Genomic DNA, 24,023 nt, shown 5'->3' with positions numbered 1-24,023 from the left:
CTCCCAATTTTAACAACTCTACAGTAACTTCATCTTCCCACTGGGCTTTTTGATTCTTCGTTTACTTCCAACGCATGTTCTACCTCATCAGGAAGGATATTGGGTATGTTACTAATTTTTGATCCATCTTCCCCACTGCTGGCATCATTCCCTCGCTTCTTGTATAATTTTCTATAATAGTCTTCTGGTATTTGAATTATGCCTTCTCTGCTATTGGGCACCTCCGTAACCAGGTGGGCAGGAGCAGCAGTGCGTAGCACACGCTTCTTGATTAGACTGAGGTTCGAGCCCGTGACTACCAAATACGGAGGATGCAGAAAGGTCAGGGAATGACCACCGCATATCACCAGAGCAATATGGCCTTTGTTGTTAATGCTCCCAAAAACCAAATAACAAACAACAAATTCTCTGCTATTTATAAGTACACCATCGCTATTCTTTAGTTTCAGTATAATTTGTCTTTCTGTATTACTGCTCATAGCTGCTGATTTAAGTCTTTTGTTTTCCCCTAATATTTGTTCTACTTTTCTTGTGTTAAATCTTATATCCTCTCTGAGTCTCTTTCTAATGGCTTTGCATAACTCAGTATACTCAATTTTATTCTTGTCAGTTTATTGCGCTCTTTGTTTATTGTCTTTAGTTCATCATGACAGATGTTTCTTGACAAATTTTTTCTTCTTTGGATTTCTTTTTACCTATAGGTTTCTTGGGGTTTATCACTTTCAGAAAGTTGTAGTATTCCTCAACGGTCTGCAGAAGCTCGAACTCATTCTTAAGTTCCAATACATACTGCTTTTTGTCCTCTTCTGTTATCTCAAAGATATTAGTTTTTCCCTTCCCTTCATTTCTTACATCTGTATCAAGGATGCATCTTACCATTCTGTGATCACTTCCAACATTGTTCGGGATAGTAACATCGTTCATTAACATATCTTCTGTTAGTGAGGAAGTCAATTTCATTAGTTGTTAATCCATTTGGGCTCTTCCGTGACCACATTCCTCAAGATTCTACAAATTCCACAAGTCTTTCATTTCTTTCACCAATTCCAAATGTTCCTATAATTCTCCTTTCTGCACTGTTTTGTCTCTTTCCAACCTCGGCATTAAAGTCTCCCATAATGATAGTGTAGCGGGTTTTCTGCTCATCTAGAAGACTCAAATTGAGTCTTTTAGATGAGCAGAAAACCATTGATGTACAGCAGATTTCCACTTGATAAAGGTATAAGTGATTCATTTCTTCTTCTTGATATTCCAATTGACATTTTCGAATTCCTCTACCAGTTCTAATATCCTGTCTTCACCTATGCGCGATCTTACGTTGTAACAGGCCAAGTTCAGTTTCCGTGCTAGGCAGCCTGGTCGTACCCAGAGATGCTTAGCACCCTCTGCTTCCACTCTGATTCTCTCGCTGCCATAAAAGAGGGAGAGTGAAAGCTGCTGGTGACTGAGGATCATTTGTTTCGTTGTGCTGTCATGTGCTGGAGGGTTTGATCTTTTCCTCTTAATGTTGACCAGGTGTCTTGAAGCGAACCACTCTACATGTTCGTTGCCATCTAAGTGACGTAACAGGGCTTACCGTGAAGGTTTGCATGAATGGATTTTAGGGAGGCAGACCTACCGGACTTCTCTTAAATCTTCTGAAATAGAAAGATATTGGATCCATCAGTGTTTTATACTGAGTGTCTGGTAACACACAGAATGCCTGCTCCCCTCTAATGCTGACTATATCTGGATTCCACAGTATATGAGGAGTGAACAAAAAGGTTTGGGGACTAAACTGATATTTAGGAAATGATGAAGCTCACCAGCTATTTGGTTGGATCTCCTTTAAAGTAGTCTGCTTGATACTATACACAGATTTCAGTGTATATGCAACTTCCTTTTGAAATTGCTGATAGTTCCTCTGTCATGTTCTGAATAATTTCTTCAGTCATTGCAAATCTGTGACCATTCACGGGGGACTTTAAATTTTGTGGGGGGGATCTCAGGAAACTAAATCCAACAAGTATGGCTGATGGGGAGCCATAGTGACAAGTGCTTCTCAAGAAATTCTTGAATGGTAAGCAGCAAGTATACAGTGATGCTGACATGCAAGAATTCCTCTATTTGTTCATCAGTTTGAATGTGGGGCGCCAACTTAGCAGAAATGCATCACATTCCCAAATCTTGTGGTGCAATTGATTAACATATCCTGTAATAAATATCAGTTTCACTAGCAACTTGGATAGTTAAACACTGATCACACCTGATCAGATAATGAATGATTAAATCTTTCATTTTTGAAGGGTAGCCAGAGTGGAGATCATTTTCAATGGACAAGTGACTCTTTTTAAACTTTGCAAACTATTAAATTCTTCAAACAATGCATGGCATCTTCTCTAAATGCTGTTTTTATCATTTTTTTAGGTTTCTGTTACATTTTTCCCTAATTTGAAACAAGTCGCTGTAAATTTGCTGCTCAATGAAACAAAATCACTCATTTTAAAAATGGGGTGAAACACATAAAACACACATTCACTGCATGCTAATTCAGACTGACTTCAGATGAACAGCAGTTCATGTGTTACTATGTTTAGATGGGTCACTGAGCATGTTGTGATAAGTTGCGACCTCCTAGGATGCCGCAATTTTAAGATAGTTAGTCACCAAACATTTTGATCACCCTGTATAGTTAACTGGAAATTTTCAATACTTTTGGACTTCATAAAATTTGTAGGCTATGAAAAATCCCTCTGGGATCGTTAACAGAATACGTGAGAACTTCTGTGAATCACTCATTACAAAATACAAGGTGCCTCCGTAGGCAAGAGCGGCAGTGCATATCACACACTTCTTGATTAGACTGGGGTTCGAGCCCGTGACTACCAAATACGGAGGATGTGGAAAGGTCAGGGACTGACCACTGCATATCCCCAGATTAATATGGCCTTAGTTGCTAATGCTCCTAAAACCAAATAACAAACCAACAAACAACAAAATATAAACTGTTTATTTAAAAATTGACTATATAGGAAAGCAATAAAAGTTGAGACAATAAAATGGAAATATGGTAAATAATATAATAAAAGTTATATATGTTAGATACTTGATATAAAAAAAACTTCAGCTAGTAATGGCTTACCAGCTGAAGTTTTTACCCTGACTTAACTATGAGTCTTCTTTAGAGATAAATAATCAGTAATAATTTAAAAAAAGGAAACTTAGGTCACCAGATTAGCCCAGAAAAGCCTGCTTAACCCATAACATAGCTAAACTACTCATTTGAAATGAAAAATAGCAGGAAGCAATACTGTTACAATAATGAACTATCCACATGTAATAACTTGACTCCTGGTGAGCGGATTTTCATAAAGTTTTATATTTCGCTCTTTTCGAATGATTTGTAGAACTATCCCAAATTTTGTTAAAATTGGACTAATAGAAGTCTGGAAATTATTTATTTGTCCATCTGTCTGCATATAATAACACATCTCCCAGTGCCTAGATTTTCATGAAATTTTATATTTTGGATCTTTAGAAAGATTTTTTGAACCATTCCAAATTTCAATAAAATCAGATCAATAGAAATTCTTTCTCCCCCCCCCCACACATATCATCTTTGTAGCTGAAGCACTTAATATTATGTCTGTTGCTATGTGCTAATTGGAGAAAATAAGTGGGCAGTAAATATAGTGTATGCACTAAAACTAAATGTTCTTGGTTTACATGCATAGAGTTAGTTTTTATTATTATTACAAATCATGAATTATTATTTGCTAATGTGCCTGTAATGTAATGCACTGCATACACTAATTAAATTGATTATTTCTGGTGAATGCTGGGAGATTCTGGGTATACATTGCTATGTTCTCCCCAGAACGTTTTGCCAGCTGGGTGGCATTATGAAGTAGCCAGGTGGGGAAGTGTAATACTTCGCAATATTATAAAATTTTCTCCAGCACCCCTAGCTTTTTAAATTTAAATGTACAGTCACAGAGTTATATGAAATTTTGTGAAGAACAATGCAACGCAATGAATATTTTTATTAACAGGCCCTGCATATAGCATCATCATCATCAGCCATTTTCAATCCACTGCAGAATGAAGGCCTCTCCAGCAACTTTCCAGTTCCTTCTGTTTTGAGCACTGGCCATCCATTTACTACTCAAAAACTCATTTCATCTATCCATCTCCGCCTTTGTCTTCCAGGTTTTCTTCTAGCTCCTCTTGGATACCATTCTGTTATTTTCTTAGTCCATCTGTCATCATGTCTTCGAGCTATGTGTCCTGTCCAAGACCATTTTTGTTCTTTAGTTTTGATAAGAATGTCCTTTACTTGAGTTTGCTGCCTAATCCATGTGTTTCTCTTCTTATCTAACAGTCTGATTCCCAATATACAGGCATACCTCGAATAACGAATAGGATGCATTCCACGAAATTACTTCGTTAAGCGAAACTTCGTTTTCAGAGGTAAAAATACTATGGCCAGAATAGGGATACGTTCCTACATAAAGAAAATGAAAAGCTTTTTTTTTTTCGAACAAAGAAAAGTTTTATTAAATAAACAGTCAACTTATATACAAAGTGAAATCACATTTTAAAATATGAGTCTAAAGTTGATTGCTTATGCTTTTTTTTCTCTTTCATTTAACAATTGCTTATACGGAGTTATTGCATTTAACACCGATCGCTTAACAATAAAACTTCTTCCTAAATCAGGATCATTTTCACTAAAAAAATTTAAAACGTTTTCAATGTCATTTAAGCACCTTTTTAAATCTTTGGTTGTTAACACTTTTTCGGCAGGAACTTCTTTAACTTCGCCTTCATTATCTTTGTCTTCGTTGCTAACAAGGTTTTCTAAAAATTCCACTGATAAACCATCATCTTCTGCATTCAATAAATTTCTAACATCCTCTTCATCGACATTTTCGAAACCTATTGATTGAGCCATCTGGATAACTTCATTTCTAATTTCTTGGATGTTATTTTCTTCTTCTAGTACAACTTCTGGCCATATTTTGTGCCAAACTCCATTTAAGCATTTCTTAGTGACTTCTTTCCACCAAAGGTCGCGGGTTCGATTCCCGCCTCGGGCTTGGATCAAAGTACTGCAAAAACCTTGGGAGGTGCAATATGGCCACAGAAGCCGATGCGCCAACAACTACCAAATCAAAAAAAAAAAAAAAAAAAAACTTCTTTCCAGGAACTATCAATGTTTTCAATTGCGTTTTTAATGGTGTAGTTTTTCCAAAAAGTTTTAACTGTCATTTCCTCTTTATCCTCTAGTTCAGTTAAATTGCTTAATGTTCGACATTTTCGAAACCTATTGATTGAGCCATCTGGATAACTTCATTTCTAATTTCTTGGATGTTATTTTCTTCTTCTAGTACAACTTCTGGCCATATTTTGCGCCAAACTCCATTTAAGCATTTCTTAGTGACTTCTTTCCAGGAACTATCAATGTTTTCAATTGCGTTTTTAATGGTGTAGTTTTTCCAAAAAGTTTTAACTGTCATTTCCTCTTTATCCTCTAGTTCAGTTAAACTGCTTAATGTTCGACGCAGATAATAAGCTTTAAATGATGCTATTACTCCCTGATCCAATGGTTGAATCAGGGAAGTTGTGTTTGCTGGAAGAAACACAACTTTTACAGGAATGCATGTGTCCAACGTGTTAAGATCAGTAGGATGTCCCGAAGCATTGTCTAACAACAAAAGAGCTTTTTCTTCAAAGTTGTTTTTTTGACAATACCGTTTTACTTCAGGACAAAAGTGGTTAACAAACCAATCAGTAAATAACTCCTTGGTAACCCATGCTTTTCTATTTGCTTTCCATATTACATGTAAATTCATTTTTATGTTACCTTTTAACGCCCTCTGATTTTCTGAATTTATAATCGCCAGAGGCATTTGATCCAAAGAGTAACGTTAAACGGTCTTTGGCTGCTTTGAACCCAGCAGCTGATTTTTCTTCAATAGAAATGAAGCTTTTTGTTGGTAGCCGTTTCCAGAACAAACCGCTTTCGTCAACATTGAACACCAAATTTGGTGGAAAATTTTCACGTTCAATTATTTCCTTTAGTTTTTCTGGAAACTTCTCCTGTTAATTTTACACTATGAATCCTGGCCAGTTTTTTAAATTTCTCGAACCAACCACGAGAAGCCCCAAAGGTTTCCGTAATTTCTTCAGTTTGTTTAGATTTCAGGTGATTAAACTGGAATATTTTTTTATGTTAAATGGGGCTTGAAATTGCGGACTTCGTTATATCGAAGCTTCGTTATCAGAGGTAACGTTAACCGAGGTATGCCTGTAATTCGTTTCATTCTTCGCTGTGTAGTTATCAGCTTCTCTTCCATTCTTTTGGTGAGTGCCAAGTTTCACTTCCATAAGTCATGGTGGGGAGTATACATTGGTTCATTATTTTACGTTTCAGACAAACTGGGATATTGCTCTTCAGTATGTGACTATATTTCCTGAATGCTATCCATCCAAAATTTATTCTTCACTTGACTTCTAGCCATTTATCATTATTACAGCTAAGAACTTGTCCCAGATAAGTATATGACTCCACCTTTTCAATTACTGCTCCTTCAATCATTATTTCCCTTTCTGTGGCATACTTGTTCATCATTACTTTTGTTTTAGCCATATTCATCTTTAGTCCAAAATTCTTACTAACTCTGCATAACTGATTAAGATTTTCCTCTAATTCTTTGGGATCGTGGCTTATGACTGCAATGCCATCTGCAAATCGTAAATGGTTTAGGTACTCTCCATTCACATTGACTCATTTCTGCGACCAGTCTAATCTTCTGAAAGCTTCCTCAAGTGCAGCAGTAAACAACTTTCGAGATATTGTGCCTCCTTGTCAAACTCCTTTCTCAATTTGAAATTTGCTACTGTCTTTGTCTAGTCTAATAAAGGAGGTAGCACTCTCATATATTTTCTTCAAAATCATAATATATGGGGTATCTATGCCTTGTCTTTCCAGTGCCCGGAACATTGCCTTATGCTGTATGGAGTCAAATGCCTTTTCATAATCCACAAATGCCAGGCATAATGGTGTTTTATATTCATTTGCTTTCTCCATTAGCTGTGCTATTACGTGAAGGTGATCCATAGCTGAGAATCCTGTCCTAAAGCCAGCTTGCTCTTTCGGTTGATTTTCATCAAGTATACTTTCTAATCTGTTAGTAATAACCCTTGTCAACAACTTGTAGATGTGGGATAACAAGCTAATTGGTCTATAATTTCCAATTTCTGATTTATCTCCTTTCTTATGCAGCAAAACTATGATTGCATTATTCCAATGCTTAGGCGTCACACCTTTTTGAATGCACTTTGTGAAGAGCATTGCCAGTTTTTGTGTTATGTCTCTTCCTCCCAATTTTAACAACTCTACAGTAACTTCATCTTCCCCCGGAGCTTTCTGATTCATCATTTTCTTCAATGCACGTTCTACCTCATCAGGAAGAATATCGGGTATGTTGTATGTGTTGCTACTTTGCAATCCATCTTCCCCACTGCTGGCATCATTCCCTTGCTCCTTGTATAATTCTCTATAGTAGTCTCCCGCTATTTGAATTATGCCTTCTCTCCTGTTTATAACTACACCATCGCTATTCTTCAGTTTCAGTATCATTTGTCTTTCTGTATTACTGCTCATGGCTGCTGATTTAAATCCTTTGTTTTCCCTTAATGCTTGTTCTACTTTTATTGTGTTAAATCTTCTTATGTCCTCTCTGAGTCTCTTTCTAATTGCTTAGCATACTCAGTATACTCAATTTTCTCCCTGTCAGTGTTTTTCTTGCTTTTCATTTGTCGTCTTCGGTTCATCATGACAAGTGTTTCTTGACTAATTTTTTCTTTTTTGGATTTCTTTTACCCTATAGGTTTCTTGGGCTTTATCACTTTCAGAAAGTTGTAATATTCCTCGTCGATATCTTGGTCCTGAGCAGTCTGCAGAAGTTCAAACTTGTTTTAAGTTCCAGTACATACTGCTTTTTCTCCTCTTCTGTTATCTTAAAGACCTTTGTATTATTTACTCGAGTCAGTTTTTTCCATTCCTTTCCTACATTTATATCAAGTGTACATCTTACCATTCTGTGATCACTTCCAACATTTACTTTATTCAGGATGGTAACATCATTCACAATATATCTTCTGTTAGAGAGGATGAAGTCGATTTCATTAGTTGTTAATCCATTTGGACTCTTCCATGTCCACTTTCTGTTCACCCTTTTCTTGAAAAAAGTGTTCATTACTGACAGTCCTTGAGATTCTGCAAATTCCACAAGTCTTTCACCTCTTTCATTTCTTTCACCAATTCCAAAATTTCCTATAGTTCCCCTTTCTGCACTGTTTTGTCTTTTTCCAACCTTATCATTGAAGACCCCCCATAATAATAGTGTAGTGGGGTTTCTGCTCATCTAGAAGACTCAATTTCGGTGTACATTTCTTCAACCTCTTCATCGTCATGGCTCGATGTTGGTGCATAAATCATTATAATCTTTAGCTGAAATCTTGAGTCTTGAGTCTTGGTGATGTACTTTTGAATTCCAAAATGTTGTTTTTAAAATCTTTATGGACCAGAAACCCAACTCCACCTTCACTCCTTTCACTGTTTCCATTGGTGTACAGCAGATTTCCACTTGATAAACTTATAAGTGATTCATTTCTTCTTCTTCTTTCAGCCAAACCGATGATATTCCAATTCACATTTTCTAATTCCTTTTCCAGCTCTAATATCCTGTTTTCACCGATGAGCGTTGCGTTATAACAGGCCAAGTTTCTGTTTCAGTTTCTGTGCATGGCAGCCTGGTCGTACCCAGAGATTCTTAGCACCCTCTGCTTCCACTCTGATCCTCTTGCTGCCGTAAGAGGGAGAGTGAAAGCTGCTGGGGACTGAGGGCCATTTGTTTTGTTGTGCTGTCATATGTTGGAGGGTTTGGTCTTTTTCTCTTCACGCTGACCAGGCGTCTTGAATGAAGAGAACCACTCTACACGTTCGTTGCCACCTAAGTGACGTAACAGGGCTTACCATCGAGAAGGTGTGCACGAGTGGATTTTAGGGAGGCAGGCCAACCGGACTTCTCCTAAATCTTCTGTAATAGAGAGATATTGGATCCATCAGTGTTTTAGGCTGAGTGTCTGATAACACACAGAATACCTGTTCCCCTCTAAGCCCCTAAGCATATAGCATACTCATCCTCTATTTCCAATAATAACAAAAAATATAATAAATAAAATGATTGCTTTATTTAATATAGTGGTTTGCAAACTACTGAGATCTACGGACCCTTTCAAAAAACGAAAAAGTTTATGGATCCCTGTGTGTGTGTGTGTGTGTGTGTGTGTGTGTGTGTGTGTGTGTGTGTGTGTGTGTGTGTGTGTGTGTGTGTGAACATGGTTTTCTGAAAAGAAAATTCAAGCTTTAAAACAACTCAACTTTATTCTTATTTTTACATTAATATATAATAATAACTTTATCATCAATTTGCTATACATAGAACGAATAATTTGAACAGTTCCAGAGGGTCCATTTCGCGGACCCCAGTTTGGGAAATGCTGTTTAATACAAGCATTAACAGAAGTAGTGCGGGCAGGCGATGTTCGACGCGAACTCCTGCCATGGAAAAAAGTGCATTGAATGCCATCCAGAATAATCCTATTACCAGCGCACGTGCTGTTGCCTCTGCCTTAGGAGTGTCTCCTTGCAGTGTACAGCGTGTCTGGCACGACGATTCCTTACACCCCTTTCATCTCCAAAGGGTTCAGTTACTGCTCCCCCAAGATCATCCTGCATGTGTGGCTTTTGTGCAGTGGTTTCTCCAAGAAAGTGTTCAAGACTTGAATTTTCCAGCCTATGTTTTGTTCACGGATGAGGCTTATTTCACTCGGGAAGGCTTATTCAATCAGCACAATGCTCATGTGTGGGCTCACAACAACCCACACGGTGTGTTCCCCCATGCAGCACAACATCACTTCGCAATAAATGTGTGGGCAGGTATGGTCGGTGACTGCTTAGTCCGCCCATACCTGTTACCATCCCGCATGAACTCCGCTAAATATTGGATCTTTCTTAAACAAGTTCTACCTGGGTTACTTGACGATGTTCCAGCAAATGTGAGATGCAACATTTGGTTTCAACATGACGGGGCGCCTGCCCATTACGGTAGGTTTGTTTGTGACTATTTGAACAGGTGTTTTGGGCGTCGATGGATTGGCCGTGGTGAACCCGTTGCCTGGCCCCCACGCTCACCTGATTTATTGAGCCTTGATTTCTTTCTGTGGAACCCTCAAATCTATCGTATATGATGTTCTTGTTTGGGTTTTAGGAGCATTAGCAACTAAGGCCATATTGCTCCGGGAATATGCGGTGGTCAATGTATTGTATATGAATACATTGACCACCTATTTTATATGAATCGTCTGTGCTGCTGCTACTGTCAAAGAAACTACAGGGGTTTTCGACCATGTCCGCCAATCCATGCTGCGTTGGTGTCACGCATGCATCGCATCTCATTGTGGAACCTTCAAGCATCTGTTGTAACATCATGAAATGCATCCATCTTGTACTCCATTGTTAATATTATGTCAAATAAATGTTTGCCACTAATTACGGTCTTGTGTCATTTCTGTTTCTTGTGCCTCTGCTACTACTTTCCTGTGACGTTTCTGGTTATGGGTTCCTATGCAATTCGCATTCCTTTAGATGTTACCTACCTCCCCTTAACATTTGTACCAATATTTTTGAGACACCCTGTATATTACATAGGACTCCATGATTGAAAGCATCAATTATATTCAGTTTTAAAAGTGTAAAGTAACATTCATTCAGTTGACTTTGTTTTAGCAACACCTACCTAATACTTTGTGGGGCCACCTTTTGCCTGTAATACAACCCGTACACATCTTGGCATGGACTCCACAAGGTATTATAATGTGTCCTGTGTTAGTACTACCCATACATTGCAAAATGTGTCCAGCAATGACCGACCACACATTGTCAAGTGGATGGTCATAGCATTGAATGCCCTTTTCCAGTAGGCCCCCAAACATGCTCAGTTGGGTTGAGATCAAGTGCCCAGTAATCACTGTTGATTAACAGTGATCAGAGGACCCAGAGCATGTAACAAAAACAGTCCCCAAACCATAACACCATTGCCTGCAGTCTTCCGAACACCTACAGTGCATCCAGGTGCCATGGCCTCATGTTGATTCTCCAAATGCAGATATGCCCATCAGCACAATAAAGTTGGGAACAGAATTCATCAAACTAGGCAACAGATTTCTGCATCAGTGGCCGGGTTGATGTGACCATGCAAGGCACAGTTTGTGTCTCACAGTGAGCATGAATACTTCTAATGCCTTCAACTGCCATTGCTGATAGCCTAACATAAGTGCATAGTCTGTATGGATATTGGTCTTGCTATTCTTATATTGTATGAGTGGTTAGCATGGCCACTATGCTGAATCACTGTGTATGACTGTGTGTGAGGGGGTGCTGACTCTCTTTAAAAGTTACAACTGTGAATTACAGGCTCAAAAAACGCGATTTGTTTGCTGCTTTATTTACCTGATTGTTATTTTAAATTGTACTTTATAAGTATCTTTATAGTTTTAGTTACGCTGGTTATTTTTAATTTAGATAGTTTTTGTAGGCCACTACTACTTAATATGTGTAAAACCATTGTTTCATTCGATCCTAGCCTCCACTGTTTTCATATAGAGAGTGGTGGGGAATTCAAATTTTTAATTCTGGTAAATAGGTAGCTCTGATGTAAAATTATATATCATAATACACATCACTGCATTTAGGATTCTATTAGATAGTGTAATATTGATAATTAATTAATTAAATTTATTGATCTTATTAATTTTAAATATCATGCCCCAGGCTAGAGCAGCAAAGCAACAGGCACAAAGTGGCAGGAGTGCTGTGACTTGGGGGAGAACTGAGGGGAGTGATTCTCCAATGCATCACAGCCTAAAAAAATGTGCAACTTGTAAAATGTTTGCCGAACTCTCTGGAACAGAACATGATCTAGTCAAGGAGGATGTCTTTGTGTGTGCTAGGTGCAGAGAGCATCTAGAAATTAGGCATCAACTCAGCATCCTGATGAGCATCTACGAGAGCTTGAGGTAAAAGGTAGATGCCCTCGAAGAAATTAATGAGGGGCCCATCAAGCTCTCAGCTGCCCAACTCAACACCAGAGCTCACTCTTGTGCGTCGGCAACACAGCAGCAATCTCCAGAGCCAAATGTGCTGGTCCCATAGGAGTTAGTTATTTTGGTGACTCTATTGTCAGAAAGACGGGTAATATATTGTGTAAAAAGGATAGCTGGAATAGGACCAGGATATGTCTGCCAGGGGCACAAAGGGTGATATTGTTGTACACGTTGGCACCAATGACATTAAGAGTAGGAAATCTGCAGATTTACTTAACAAGTACAGGTCAATGTTGGAAAAATGTCGTGAGTTAGGGTTAAATTTGAAAGTGTATGCAATTCTGCCCAAATGCGATAGGAGGGAGTATATGATGAGAGACTTGTCAATCAATTTGGCACTGGGGGGATTGTGCAAGGTTCGTGGGGTAGAATTTTTTTCAGTGTGGTCTGTGTTTGTTAACAGGAAAGAGACTGCAGGATACACTTGAATAGAAAGGGTGCAAGAGTGTTTGCTGATGCTATCGGGACAGAGTTAGGTGGGTCGGAAAACTGCTAGCTTGGGGGGTTCACAGACTAAAAGGTTAAAAGTAGCCGCAGGCAGAGGTGAAAGTGATTCTTGCTCTATAAGAATGAGCAGTGACCTGGAGCGAGGGGTGCTGAGGGTTTTGGACTGATGGCAATCATCATGAAACAAATAAATACATGGCTGTGTTAGGGTAACTAAAAATAAGAATAGGTGCACGTACACCAATGCTAGAAGTATAGTAAATAAATTTGATGAATTTGAAGTGCTGGTCAAGACATCAAAGGCGGATATTGTTGGGATATCAGAGACATCGTGTCACAGATATTAGGAATGCAGAATTTGAATTTGGGGAGTACAATGTCTACAGAAAGGGGATAGGAAGGGAGGAGGGGTTACTCAGTGGTTTTAAACTGGAGTGCCGTGGCACCTTAGGGTGCTGCAACAACATTCCTGGGGTTCCACGTAATTTGGGTTTAAGTTACTTAAACTTATTTTTTCTTTAAATTTATATATTTCTTTCATTATAAAAAGGTGTACATTTGTCCTTTTAATTTCGTGGGGATCTATAATTGATGTTTACTTAGTTCCTCTATATAAAGAATAAAATATATAATTTGTATTATGAATTGTAATTTTGTTTATAGTTATATTATTGTAATAACCATCATATAACTTTTTTTTTTTTTTTTTTTTAATGGTAGACATATACAGAGAGAGAGAATTGGATCTAATAGTCAGAAAATTGAGTAGGGCGGTGCCGCAAAATTAAATAAATTACTTAGGGGTGCCGTTATCATCATCATCGTCGTCATCATCAGCCATTTTCAATCCACTGCAGGATGAAGGCCTCTCCAGCAACTTTCCAGTTGCTTCTGTTTTGAGCACTGGACATCCATTTACTACCCACAAACTCATGAATTTCATCTATCCATCTCCGCCTTTGTCTTCCAGGTTTTCTTCTAGCTCCTCTTGGATACCATTCTGTTATTTTCTTAGTCCATCTGTCATCATGTCTTCGAGCTATGTGTCCTGCCCAAGACCATTTTAGTTCTTTAGTTTTGATAAGAATGTCCTTTACTTGAGTTTGTTGCCTAATCCATGTGTTTCTCTTCTTATCTAACAGTCTTATTCCCAGTATGATTCGTTCCATTCTTCGCTGTGTGGTTCTCAGCTTCTCTTCCATTCTTTTGGTGAGTGCCCAAGTTTCACTTCCATAAGTCATGGTGGGGAGTATACATTGGTCCATTATTTTACGTTTCAGACAAACTGGGATATTGCTCTTCAGTATGTGACTATATTTCCTGAATGCTATCCATCCAAAATTTATTCTTCTCTTGACTTCCAGCCTTTATCATTATTACAGCTAATAACTTGTCCCAGATAAGTATATGACTCCACCTTTTCAATTACTGCTCCTTCAATCATTATGTCTCTTTCTGTGGCATACTTGTTCATCATTACTTTTGTTTTAGCCATATTCATCTTTAGTCCAAAATCCTTACTAGCTGTGCATAACTGATTAAGATTTTCCTCTAATTCTTTGGGATCATGGCTTATGACCACAATGTCATCTGCAAATCGCAAATGGTTTAGGTACTCTCCGTTCACATTGACTCCTTTCTGCGACCAGTCTAATCTTCTGAAAGCTTCCTCAAAGGCAGCAGTAAACAGCTTAGGAGATATTGTGTCTCCTTGTCGAACTCCTTTCTCAATTTTAAATTTCCTACTGTCTTTGTCTAGTCTAATAAAGGAGGTAGCACTCTCGTATATTTTCTTCAAAATCATAATATATGGGGTATCAATGCCTTGTCTTTCCAGTGCCCGAAACATTGCCTTATGCTGTATGGAGTCAAATGCCTTTTCATAATCCACAAATGCCAGGCATAATGGTGTTTTATATTCATTTGCTTTCTCCATTAGCTGTGATATTACATAAAGGTGATCCATAGTTGAGAATCCTGTCCTAAAGCCAGCTTGCTCTTTCGGTTGATTCTCATCCAGTATTCTTTCTAATCTGTTAGTAATGACCCTTGTGAACAACTTGTAGATGTGGGATAACAAGCTAATTGGTCTATAATTTCCAATTTCTGATTTATCTCCTTTCTTATGCAGCAAAACTATGATTGCATTATTCCACTGCTTAGGCGTCACACCTTTTCTAATGCACTTTGTGAAGAGCCTTGCCAGTTTTTGCGTTATGTCTCTTCCTCCCAATTTTAACAACTCTACAGTAACTTCATCTTCCCCCGGGGCTTTCTGATTCTTCATTTTCTTCAATGCATGTTCTACCTCATCAGGAAGAATATTGGGTATGTCGTATGTGTTGCTACTTTGCAATCCATCTTCCCCACTGCTGGCATCATTCCCCTGCTCCTTGTATAATTCTCTATAGTAGTCTTCTGCTATTTGAATTATGCCTTCTCTGCTGTTTATAAGTACACCATCGCTATTCTTCAGTTTCAGTATCATTTGTCTTTCTGTATTACTGCTCATGGCTGCTGATTTAAATCCTTTGTTTTCCCTTAATGCTTGTTCTACTTTTCTTGTGTTAAATCTTCTTATGTCCTCTCTGAGTCTCTTTCTAATGGCTTTGCATAACTCAGTATACTCAATTTTCTCCCTGTCAGTGTTTTTCTTGCTTTTCATTTGTCGTCTTCGGTTCATCATGACAAGTGTTTCTTGACTAATTTTTTCTTCTTTGGATTTCTTTTTCCCTATAGGTTTCTTGGGCTTTATCACTTTCAAAAAGTTGTAATATTCCTCGTCGATATCTTGGTCCTCAGCAGTCTGCAGAAGCTCATACTTGTTCTTAAGTTCCAGTACATACTGCTTTTTCTCCTCTTCTGTTATCTCAAAGACCTTTGTATTATTTACTCGAGTCAGTTTTTTCCTTTCCTTTCCTACATCTATATAAGTGTACATCTTACCATTCTGTGATCACTTCCAACATTTACCTTATTTAGGACGGTGACATCATTCACAATATATCTTCTATTAGTGAGGATGAAGTCGATTTCATTAGTAGTTAATCCATTTGGACTCTTCCATGTCCACTTTCTGTTCACCCTTTTCTTGAAAAAAGTGTTCATTACTGACAGTCCTTGAGATTCTGCAAATTCCACAAGTCTTTCGCCTCTTTCATTTCTTTCACCAATTCCAAAATTTCCTATAGTTCCCCTTTCTGTGCTGTTTTGTCTTTTTCCAACCTTAGCATTGAAGTCTCCCATAATAATAGTGTAGTGGGTTTTCTGCTCATCTAGAAGACTCTCAATTTCAGTGTACATTTCTTCAACCTCTTCATCATCATGGCTCGATGTTGGTGCATAAATCATTATAATCTTTAGCTTGTATCTCTTAGAAATCTTTAGTATTAGTCTTGACACTCTTGGTGATGTACTTTTGAATTCCAAAATGTTGTTTTTAAAATCTTTATGGACCAGAAACCCAATTCCACCTTCACTCCTTTCACTGTTTCCATTGGTGTACAGCAGATTTCCACTTGATAAACTTATAAGTGATTCATTTCTTCTTCTTGTTTCAGCCAAACCGATGATATTCCAATTCACATTTTCTAATTCCTTTTCCAGCTCTAATATCCTGTCTTCACCGATAACAGGCCAAGTTCAGTTTCCGTGCATGGCAGCCTGGTCGTACCCAGAGATTCTTAGCACCCTCTGCTTCCACTCTAATCCTCTCGCTGCCGTAAGAGGGAGAGTGAAAGCTGTTGGGGACTGAGGGCCATTTGTTTCGTCGTGCTTTCATATTGCTGGAGGGGTTGGTCTTTTCCTCTTCATGCTGACCAGGCATCTTGAAGAGAACCACTCTACGCGTTCGTTGCCACCTAAGTGACGTAACAGGGCTTACCATCGAGAAGGTGTGCATGAGTGGATTTTAGGGAGGCAGGCCAACCGGACTTCTCCTAAATCTTCTGTAATAGAGAGATATTGGATCCATCAGTGTTTTAGGCTGAGTGTCTGATAACACACAGGATACCTGTTCCCCTCTAAGCCCGTTATTAAAAAAAGGTCAAATCACTGGGTTATCTGTTAATTAAGAAAAACATGAAATCTAAGGTAGTGCATCCAGTTGATATAGATGGACATTGCAATGTTGAGTCAGTTTGGTGTGACATAAGCACTGGGAAAGGAAAAATAAGAGTAGGGGTGTGTTATAGGCCTAATGAATACAAGTGACAATTGTACAGAGAAATAGAGTGGGCTAGTAAATGAAAATGTCTTATAATGGGGGATTTTAATTTCCCAGATATTAACTGGGACTTGTGGGTTGGTCACTTGCACACTAGCAAGACTATGGATTTATTGGATGATTGTTTTCTGCAGCAGCATGTCCGAGAGGCAACCAGAGAGGATAATACTCTTGATCTGGTTATCACCAGTGATTATTCGTGTATTAAGAATTTGCAGATAAAGGAAGCACTAGGTGGCAGTGATCAATGTACTGATGTGGGATTTACTTAATGAGTATTTTGCATCTGAATGAGTATCTTGCATCTACGTTCACACATGAGGAGTTATTAAGGGAGGAAAATGCCAGAGGTTTATCAAACTGTAACAAGGTGCTTAATGATTTTATAATAACTGAGAGCAAAGTAGAGGAGATGCTGAAGTTAAACATAAAGGCTCCTGGTGTGGATGGGATCCATCCAGTTATATTAAAGGAGGCGGCAAAGGAATTAAACAAAGATATAATTACCATCAGGGGTAAAGGGAAGGGTTTTTGCTACCATAAAGGTAACTACAGTGGTCTCAGACAGTTTTTAAATTCTGGACAGTGGGACCAACTGATAATGTTACCAACAGCAAATTCTAAGTGGGAAGCATTCAAGAAATTAATCATGGAAGCTACTAGGCTTTTCATACCTATAAAGAAATATTGTTCAAGGTTTTGGCCTAAATGGTTGTCAAATGAACTGTTACAGGTTTATCAAACTGTAACAAGGTGCTTAATGATTTTATAACTGAGAGCAAAGCTGAGGAGAAATTGCTGAAGTTAAGCATAAAGGCTCTTAGCATGGATGGGATCTATCCAGTTATATTAAAGGAGGCGGCAAAGGAATTAAACAAACCCTTAGCCATAATTATGAGAGCATCCTTGGACTCAGAAAGTCCCCACAGACTAGAGATGTGCAAGTGTATCCCCAATTCACAAAGGGGGATTGAAGGGTGACACGAGTAATTACAGACCAGTTAGTTTAACTCCTGTTCTGGGTAAAATAATGGAGTTACTGGTTAAAGATGCATTGCAGGATCATCTGGACAAGACTGCAGCAATAATTAAGACACAGCATGGGTTTGTTAAGTGAAAGTCTTGTCTGACAAATTTGATTGATTATTATGATGTGGTTACAAAGGAACTGGATGCAAAAAATAATTTTGATATCATATACTTGGATTTCAGGAAAGCTTTTGCCACTGTTGCGCATGGAAGACTACTGTAAAAATTGGAGCAGATTGGTATTGAGGGTAGGTTGCTAGAATGGATAAAAGGGTGGTTGAGTGGGAGAAGACAGAGAGGTAATGAGTGGATGCTGCTCTTCGTGGACTAATGTTATTAGTGGAGTCCCACAGGGTTGGGCCCACTGTTGTTTTCTATATTTATCAGTGATATTGATGAAGGTATGTCAGGCTTAGTGTCAAAGTTTGCAGATGATACAAAGGTTGACAGGGTTGTTAATGACAATAATGGCAGTGTGCTACTGCAACAGTATCTAGAAAATTTGGGCAGATGGGCTGAGAAGTGGCAACTGAAGTTTAATATTGACAAATGCAAAGTACTGCATATGGGTAGAAGTAACCCCAGAGGAACGTATGAACTGTGTGGTACTACACTTAAGGTGGTAGTAAATGAAAAAGATCTGGGAGTAATTGTGCAGTCAGATATGAAGTTTTCTGAGCAATGCAGACAGGCTACCAGAGCAGGTCATGGGGTTTTGTCAATGATATACAGGAATTTTGCTAGCAGGGAAAAGGAGGTGATTATCCCTTTGTAAAGGCAATGATCAGGCCATGCCTTGAGTACTGCGTACAGATCTGGAGGCCTCATTTTAGGAAGGATGTAGATTTGCTTGAGCGTGTACACAGAAGGGCAGTAAGATTGATGAGTGCAATGAAGGGGTCCTCTTACCAAGAGAGGCTTCTTAAGTTCTGCAAATTGCAGCAGCTGAAGACTAGGCATCTGCGAGGTCATCTGATTGAGGTGTATAAAGCCTTGATTGGGTTGAGCAAGCTGAATTCTGATGGGATTCTTCCTCTTGCTCAGGTTACAAACCTAAGAGGGCATAAATTCAAATTGAGGAAAGACAGCTGTAGAATAGATGTGCGGAAATTCGCCTTTAGCCAGTGGGCGATTAATTGCTGGAACAAACTCCCATCTGTCATTGTGGAAGTTGATAGCTTAAATAAATTCAAGGAGGAACTGGACAAACTTTTAGAGGGAATGTTTGTGTGTTTTTTTTTTTTTTTTTTGCTGATGCTTCATAAGCTCATATGTTTGTTTCTTGCATTACATGCCTCTATTACTATGATGATGAGACACAGAATGCTCATCACAATGCATTGATTGCACATGGGCTGTCCCGTGGGTGATCTTTGGCTTGTTCAGTTTCTGTTGAGCAGGTCACAGTAGACTTATGAAACCACAGAATGGGAGTACTTAATCATGTTCGCTATTGTTCGGATACTGGGGGTTGCACTTTTTTCTCCCAGTCATTCCTTGTTCAAAATTGGAAAGATTTTGACACTGACCCATTCTTTCTTGCAGACATTCAAAAACTGATTATAATGTGTGTGAACTACAATCTTATATCAGCTGTTCTCAATGTTTTTGAGTCTTCACCAGTATCACAGACCAGTCCATTCTTACAAAAGGGATATTGCTAATGCAAAGCCGACTCAATGTATATAACTTACTGTAAGTGTTATCATATGTAAGAACAGTAAGCAGATGTGCCATTGGAATAGGTTACCAATGGTTTGTGTTCTAAAAGTGTATAAAATTTTATATTTCTTATTCTAGATACTACCATAGTTGTGAGTAGGAAGGCTATTATGAAAATAAATTTTTAGACATTTGTATGCCAAAGCATATACGCTGGAAGTTAGCATTAAATTTCCAGTTGATTTGTTATTTTTATTACTTTCTTATGTTTAAAAAAAAAAAAAAAAAGAGAGAGAGAGAGAGATAGAGAAAGAACAACTTCTTTTCGGTGTTATTGAAAAAACTTATTCTCTCTCTTTTTTTTTTTTTTTATTATTATTTTTTTTTCTTTCTTTTAGTATCTGGCTATTTTTAAATATTTTTTTTTATTCCATTCCCTGTCTCTTTAGACTCTTCTAAATCAGCAACGATTCTATGTTGCATCTTTGGTTCCTGCCTATGTTATCACTATGATCAGTGGTGTTCTTGCATACCGGGCTGCGGGAGGTTCCCTGAATAATCTGCGTGCCTTCTCTTCCTCCAAGATTTCCAACTGAATATACCAACTCTTGTACAGTGTAGAAATAAACTGCTTGCCTGGCCTAGATTGATTATCTGTGGAAGAGCAGCTAATAGCTGCAAACTATAGAAATGACATTTTTAATATGTAATTCACTTGCCTGATTCCAGCCTATATGTCTGAGAACAACTGCAGCATTGTAGCAAATGAAAGCTGCTAAATCACATTATCTCTTTGGTTATCAGCCATTTTTAACAGATTTATTTATGGGGCTGTGCCAAAAGGAATTATTGGACATTGTGAAAGCTTTAATTACTTTTGTATTATAGCCTAAATTTGCTAAAACAGTTTACTGTACAGATTATAATTTTAAGTCACATTAACTTGATTTGCAATACTTGCTGTTTCAGAACAGTTTTTAATGAATTAACTGTAATATTTTCTTATTTTGAAAAGTGGTTAGAAACGTGAATGTTTACTTTTTTTTTGCATAAAATTAAAATTCTAACTTCAGTTTGTAAATACAAAAAGAAAACCTAGATGTGTAGAAATTTATAGAGCTCAAGAACTAAAAAGCCAATATTTCTCGCAAGTTTAGTAAATTAACCAATTTTACACGAATATGAAATTTAAACATCCAAAATAACATTTTAAATGCCCTTTTATGAAAATGCCTTTTGATACTTGAGTGTAGCATCTTTTCTATATTTTATTTAATACTCTGAAATTTTACTCTGTTAAATGTCATATAATTTCAACAAATTATTTTATTATTATAATGAAATTTTTCCAAAATGGGGACTTTTATATTTTAATTTTACTACTAATGTCATTAATATCAAACTTGGTGGAAATTGTATAACTTCCGTTTTTTTTTTTTGTTTGTTTTTATAATTTAAAATTATTTAAAATTGATTTCTAAAAATATTTTAGAATCAAATGAGATTGTAAATCAAGAAAAGGAAAGGGTTTTCATTTTATATATTATGACAGCTCTTCAGCTGCCTAATATAAGATTAATTTACTAAATTATTTACAATTTTGGTAGAAACCATCATTCAAATATTTATTCAGATGGGTAAATTATCTGGATTGTATTTTTGTTAATTGCATATTAACTGAACAACATCACCTGAAGAAAACTGGAAATATAGCATCTGCTTCATCTGTTAATATAAACTTTCATCAAATTGCAAGTGGATCTTTTTCTATCAAGAAAATACATTTTAAATATAAAGAAAAACAGCACAATTAATGCTCGATAGTGTCAGACTGGGTAAACATTTAAACGTAATACCATCGCTTACAGCATTTTAACATACTTTTGTGTTTTTGTATTTCTCCATAGGAGTAAAAGTTAGCATTTTGGTACCATATTTATAACTGCATACTGGTATGAAGCATTTACTATATATGACAATGCTATTCTCTAACATACACTACCAGCATAAGTTTATTGTATGTGCAAACATAAATGGCTGCACATAACTGATATAAAAATTACAGTATATTAATTATATGGATTTCAACTTTTCAGATGCTTTTCCACCTGCTTTATTGCCACACTATTAGAATAAAAAGGAATTAATTCTCTGCCAGTTAAACTTAATTGCACATATTCCTTACAATTCAGGTAATTGTGGACCACATTCATGTAAATCCCATAAAAGTGTGGTAATTTCGGAATTAAGCATTGGACTTCTGAATTGCACACATATAATTAATCTAAATTAGGAATATAACAGTAAGTAAAAAATAGCATATAGCTAAGATTGGTAATAGTAACATTATCAACTATGAAACTGCTTTTACAAATGTTTTCTTAGGTAGTTTTGTATGGTTGAAACAGTTTGAGGTGGTTCTTCAAGTGTCTTCCAACAAAAAAAAAAAAAAAAAGTTAGTTAGCCTGGGTGTGATGCATTCCAATAAGGCAGGCCTTATCACCTTTATTTTCAGCATGTTAATATTGTTACCAATGTTAATATGGCCTGCTTAAACCCCACAATGTGTAATTTTAAATCTGATACTGAAATTTATCACCTGATAAAATACAGTGTCAGACAAATAAGTCAGACATATATATACTCTCCTTGTGAATTGTTTTTTCATCAACATTGATCTATACCATGATTTAATAATTTTTGTTAGAATGGCCAGAATAACTTAATCCTTTCTTAGAGAGAGTTTTAGTGGTGGGTATTTTTCAATATAGCAGGTACTGAAGACCAGAAGTTCAGTTTTGATGACTACGTTTCAGTGGAATATTTTTGCTGGTTTCAGTAATTTTTATACCTAAAAAAAGTAGTATTTTCTTGAAAAAGATGCTTAAAAACATTCAACCTGACTGACGGTATCTGCAACACCGTTTTGAAATGGTGTTTCTGATACAGTTTGAAATCAGTGCCACCAAACATTTTACATTATGAACTTCAAAAAATCTTTTTTTTTTTTTTTTTTTTTTTTAGAAGTTTGGTAGTAATTCATCAAAGCAGTCACCATATAAAGTCTGTTCAAATAATACATCTTCTACCCTCTTGTCAGGAGAAGGGAAACATGAAAATTTATCTCTGCTGAGCTGACTTGTCCAAAATAACATTTCTCCATTTTTAAGCATCAGAAGGAGGCTGACTATATATAAAGAGTAGTTTATCCATAGAATGACATGTTTTATAATTAATTATTCAGATACCGTTGGAACTGAAACCAAACTGAATACATAACAAAATATTATATTTGTTTTTATCTTGCCTTGGTATACACTTGAAACAAAACCTAAACTGTTGTACATATGATTGAGCATGTTAATATTTTTGTGTAATGTTATGGTATAGCAATGGAAACACAATTTTCTTAGCACAAGCCTTGGAAAAAGGCTGTTATAAAATGTCTTTTGTGCAACATGGCTTCTCTGTAGCCAGGTGGGCAGGAGCAGCAGTGCATAGCACACGCTTCTTGATTAGACCAGGGTTCGAGCCCGTGACCACCAAATATGGAGGATGCAGAAAGGTCAGGGAATAACCATCGCATATCCCCGGAGCAATATGGCCTTAGCTGCTAATGCTCGTAAAAACCAAATAACGGTAACAGCATTGTGCAACATTATTCTTGCAACCTGTTCGTTGAGGGACACCCTTTAATAAGGTATGCACAACACCCACTGAATGCATTATGGTGAAAAGACTAAAGGTAAAATCATTTCAATGTCTGAAGTCAGGAAAATTTTGTGTGCAAATTTTAGAGAATCAAAATATTCAAGGGTTGTTTGATTGATTTGTAACTGATATTTAAAAAAAAAAGTAGTGAAATCAATAAAATTTTATTGTCCCATTGTTAAATTGAGATATATAACTATTTCTTTCATTTGTGATACCATTTAATCTTAAAATATACAAAATCTTTTTGCTTTATTCATTACCTAGAGTAAAAATATATTTTATATTTAAAAACACAATTTTATATATTCCTAGGCTCAAGCTATACTAAATTACTCTTAGTTTAACCTGAATGCAGCTTTGAAATTTATGAGATTTGTCTTAAAATAATAATAATAATAATAATAATAATAATAATAATAATAATAATAAAAAAAACACTTACTCTTATTTATTCTGCAGTATTTGTTTTCCCTTGCATTCTCTACTTTTGTTAAAATACTCAAAGAATTGCAATTATTTTTTACCTTGGATTTAAGAATGCTGATTTAAAAGTATGAGTGTAGTAGTAAGAGTAGAAAGAGAAATAGTATAGATATACTACCTCCCACAATGAATGTTAATCCATTTGTCCAATAATTGATAGATTTAATTGCTAAGGAGTTTATAAGGACAGGGAATTGATAACATCATTGAACCATACTGTGAAAAATATATATGATCTTATAACAATAAG

At 36.8% G+C, this 24,023-nt stretch overlaps 1 protein-coding gene across 1 annotated transcript in view; it reads left to right on the top strand.

Annotated features, from left to right (window-relative positions):
- The window catches only part of aph-1 (gamma-secretase subunit Aph-1), a 99,086-nt gene extending 78,663 nt beyond the window's left edge, over nucleotides 1-20,423 (top strand). The window contains exon 6 of the mRNA XM_090385040.1: nucleotides 20,026-20,423. Coding sequence (XP_090241166.1) covers nucleotides 20,026-20,172 — 147 coding nt within the window. The 3' untranslated portion in view covers nucleotides 20,173-20,423. The remainder of the gene's footprint in view (nucleotides 1-20,025) is intronic.
- Nucleotides 20,424-24,023: the final 3,600 nt, after the last annotated feature.

Source organism: Mastigoproctus giganteus, chromosome 1 (genome assembly GCF_048544385.1).
Source record: "Mastigoproctus giganteus isolate SK-2022 chromosome 1, ASM4854438v1, whole genome shotgun sequence".
NCBI classification, from domain to species: domain Eukaryota; kingdom Metazoa; phylum Arthropoda; class Arachnida; order Uropygi; family Thelyphonidae; genus Mastigoproctus; species Mastigoproctus giganteus.
The sequence above is the reverse complement of the archived record's forward strand: the minus strand, read 5'-3'. Positions and strand labels throughout refer to the sequence as shown.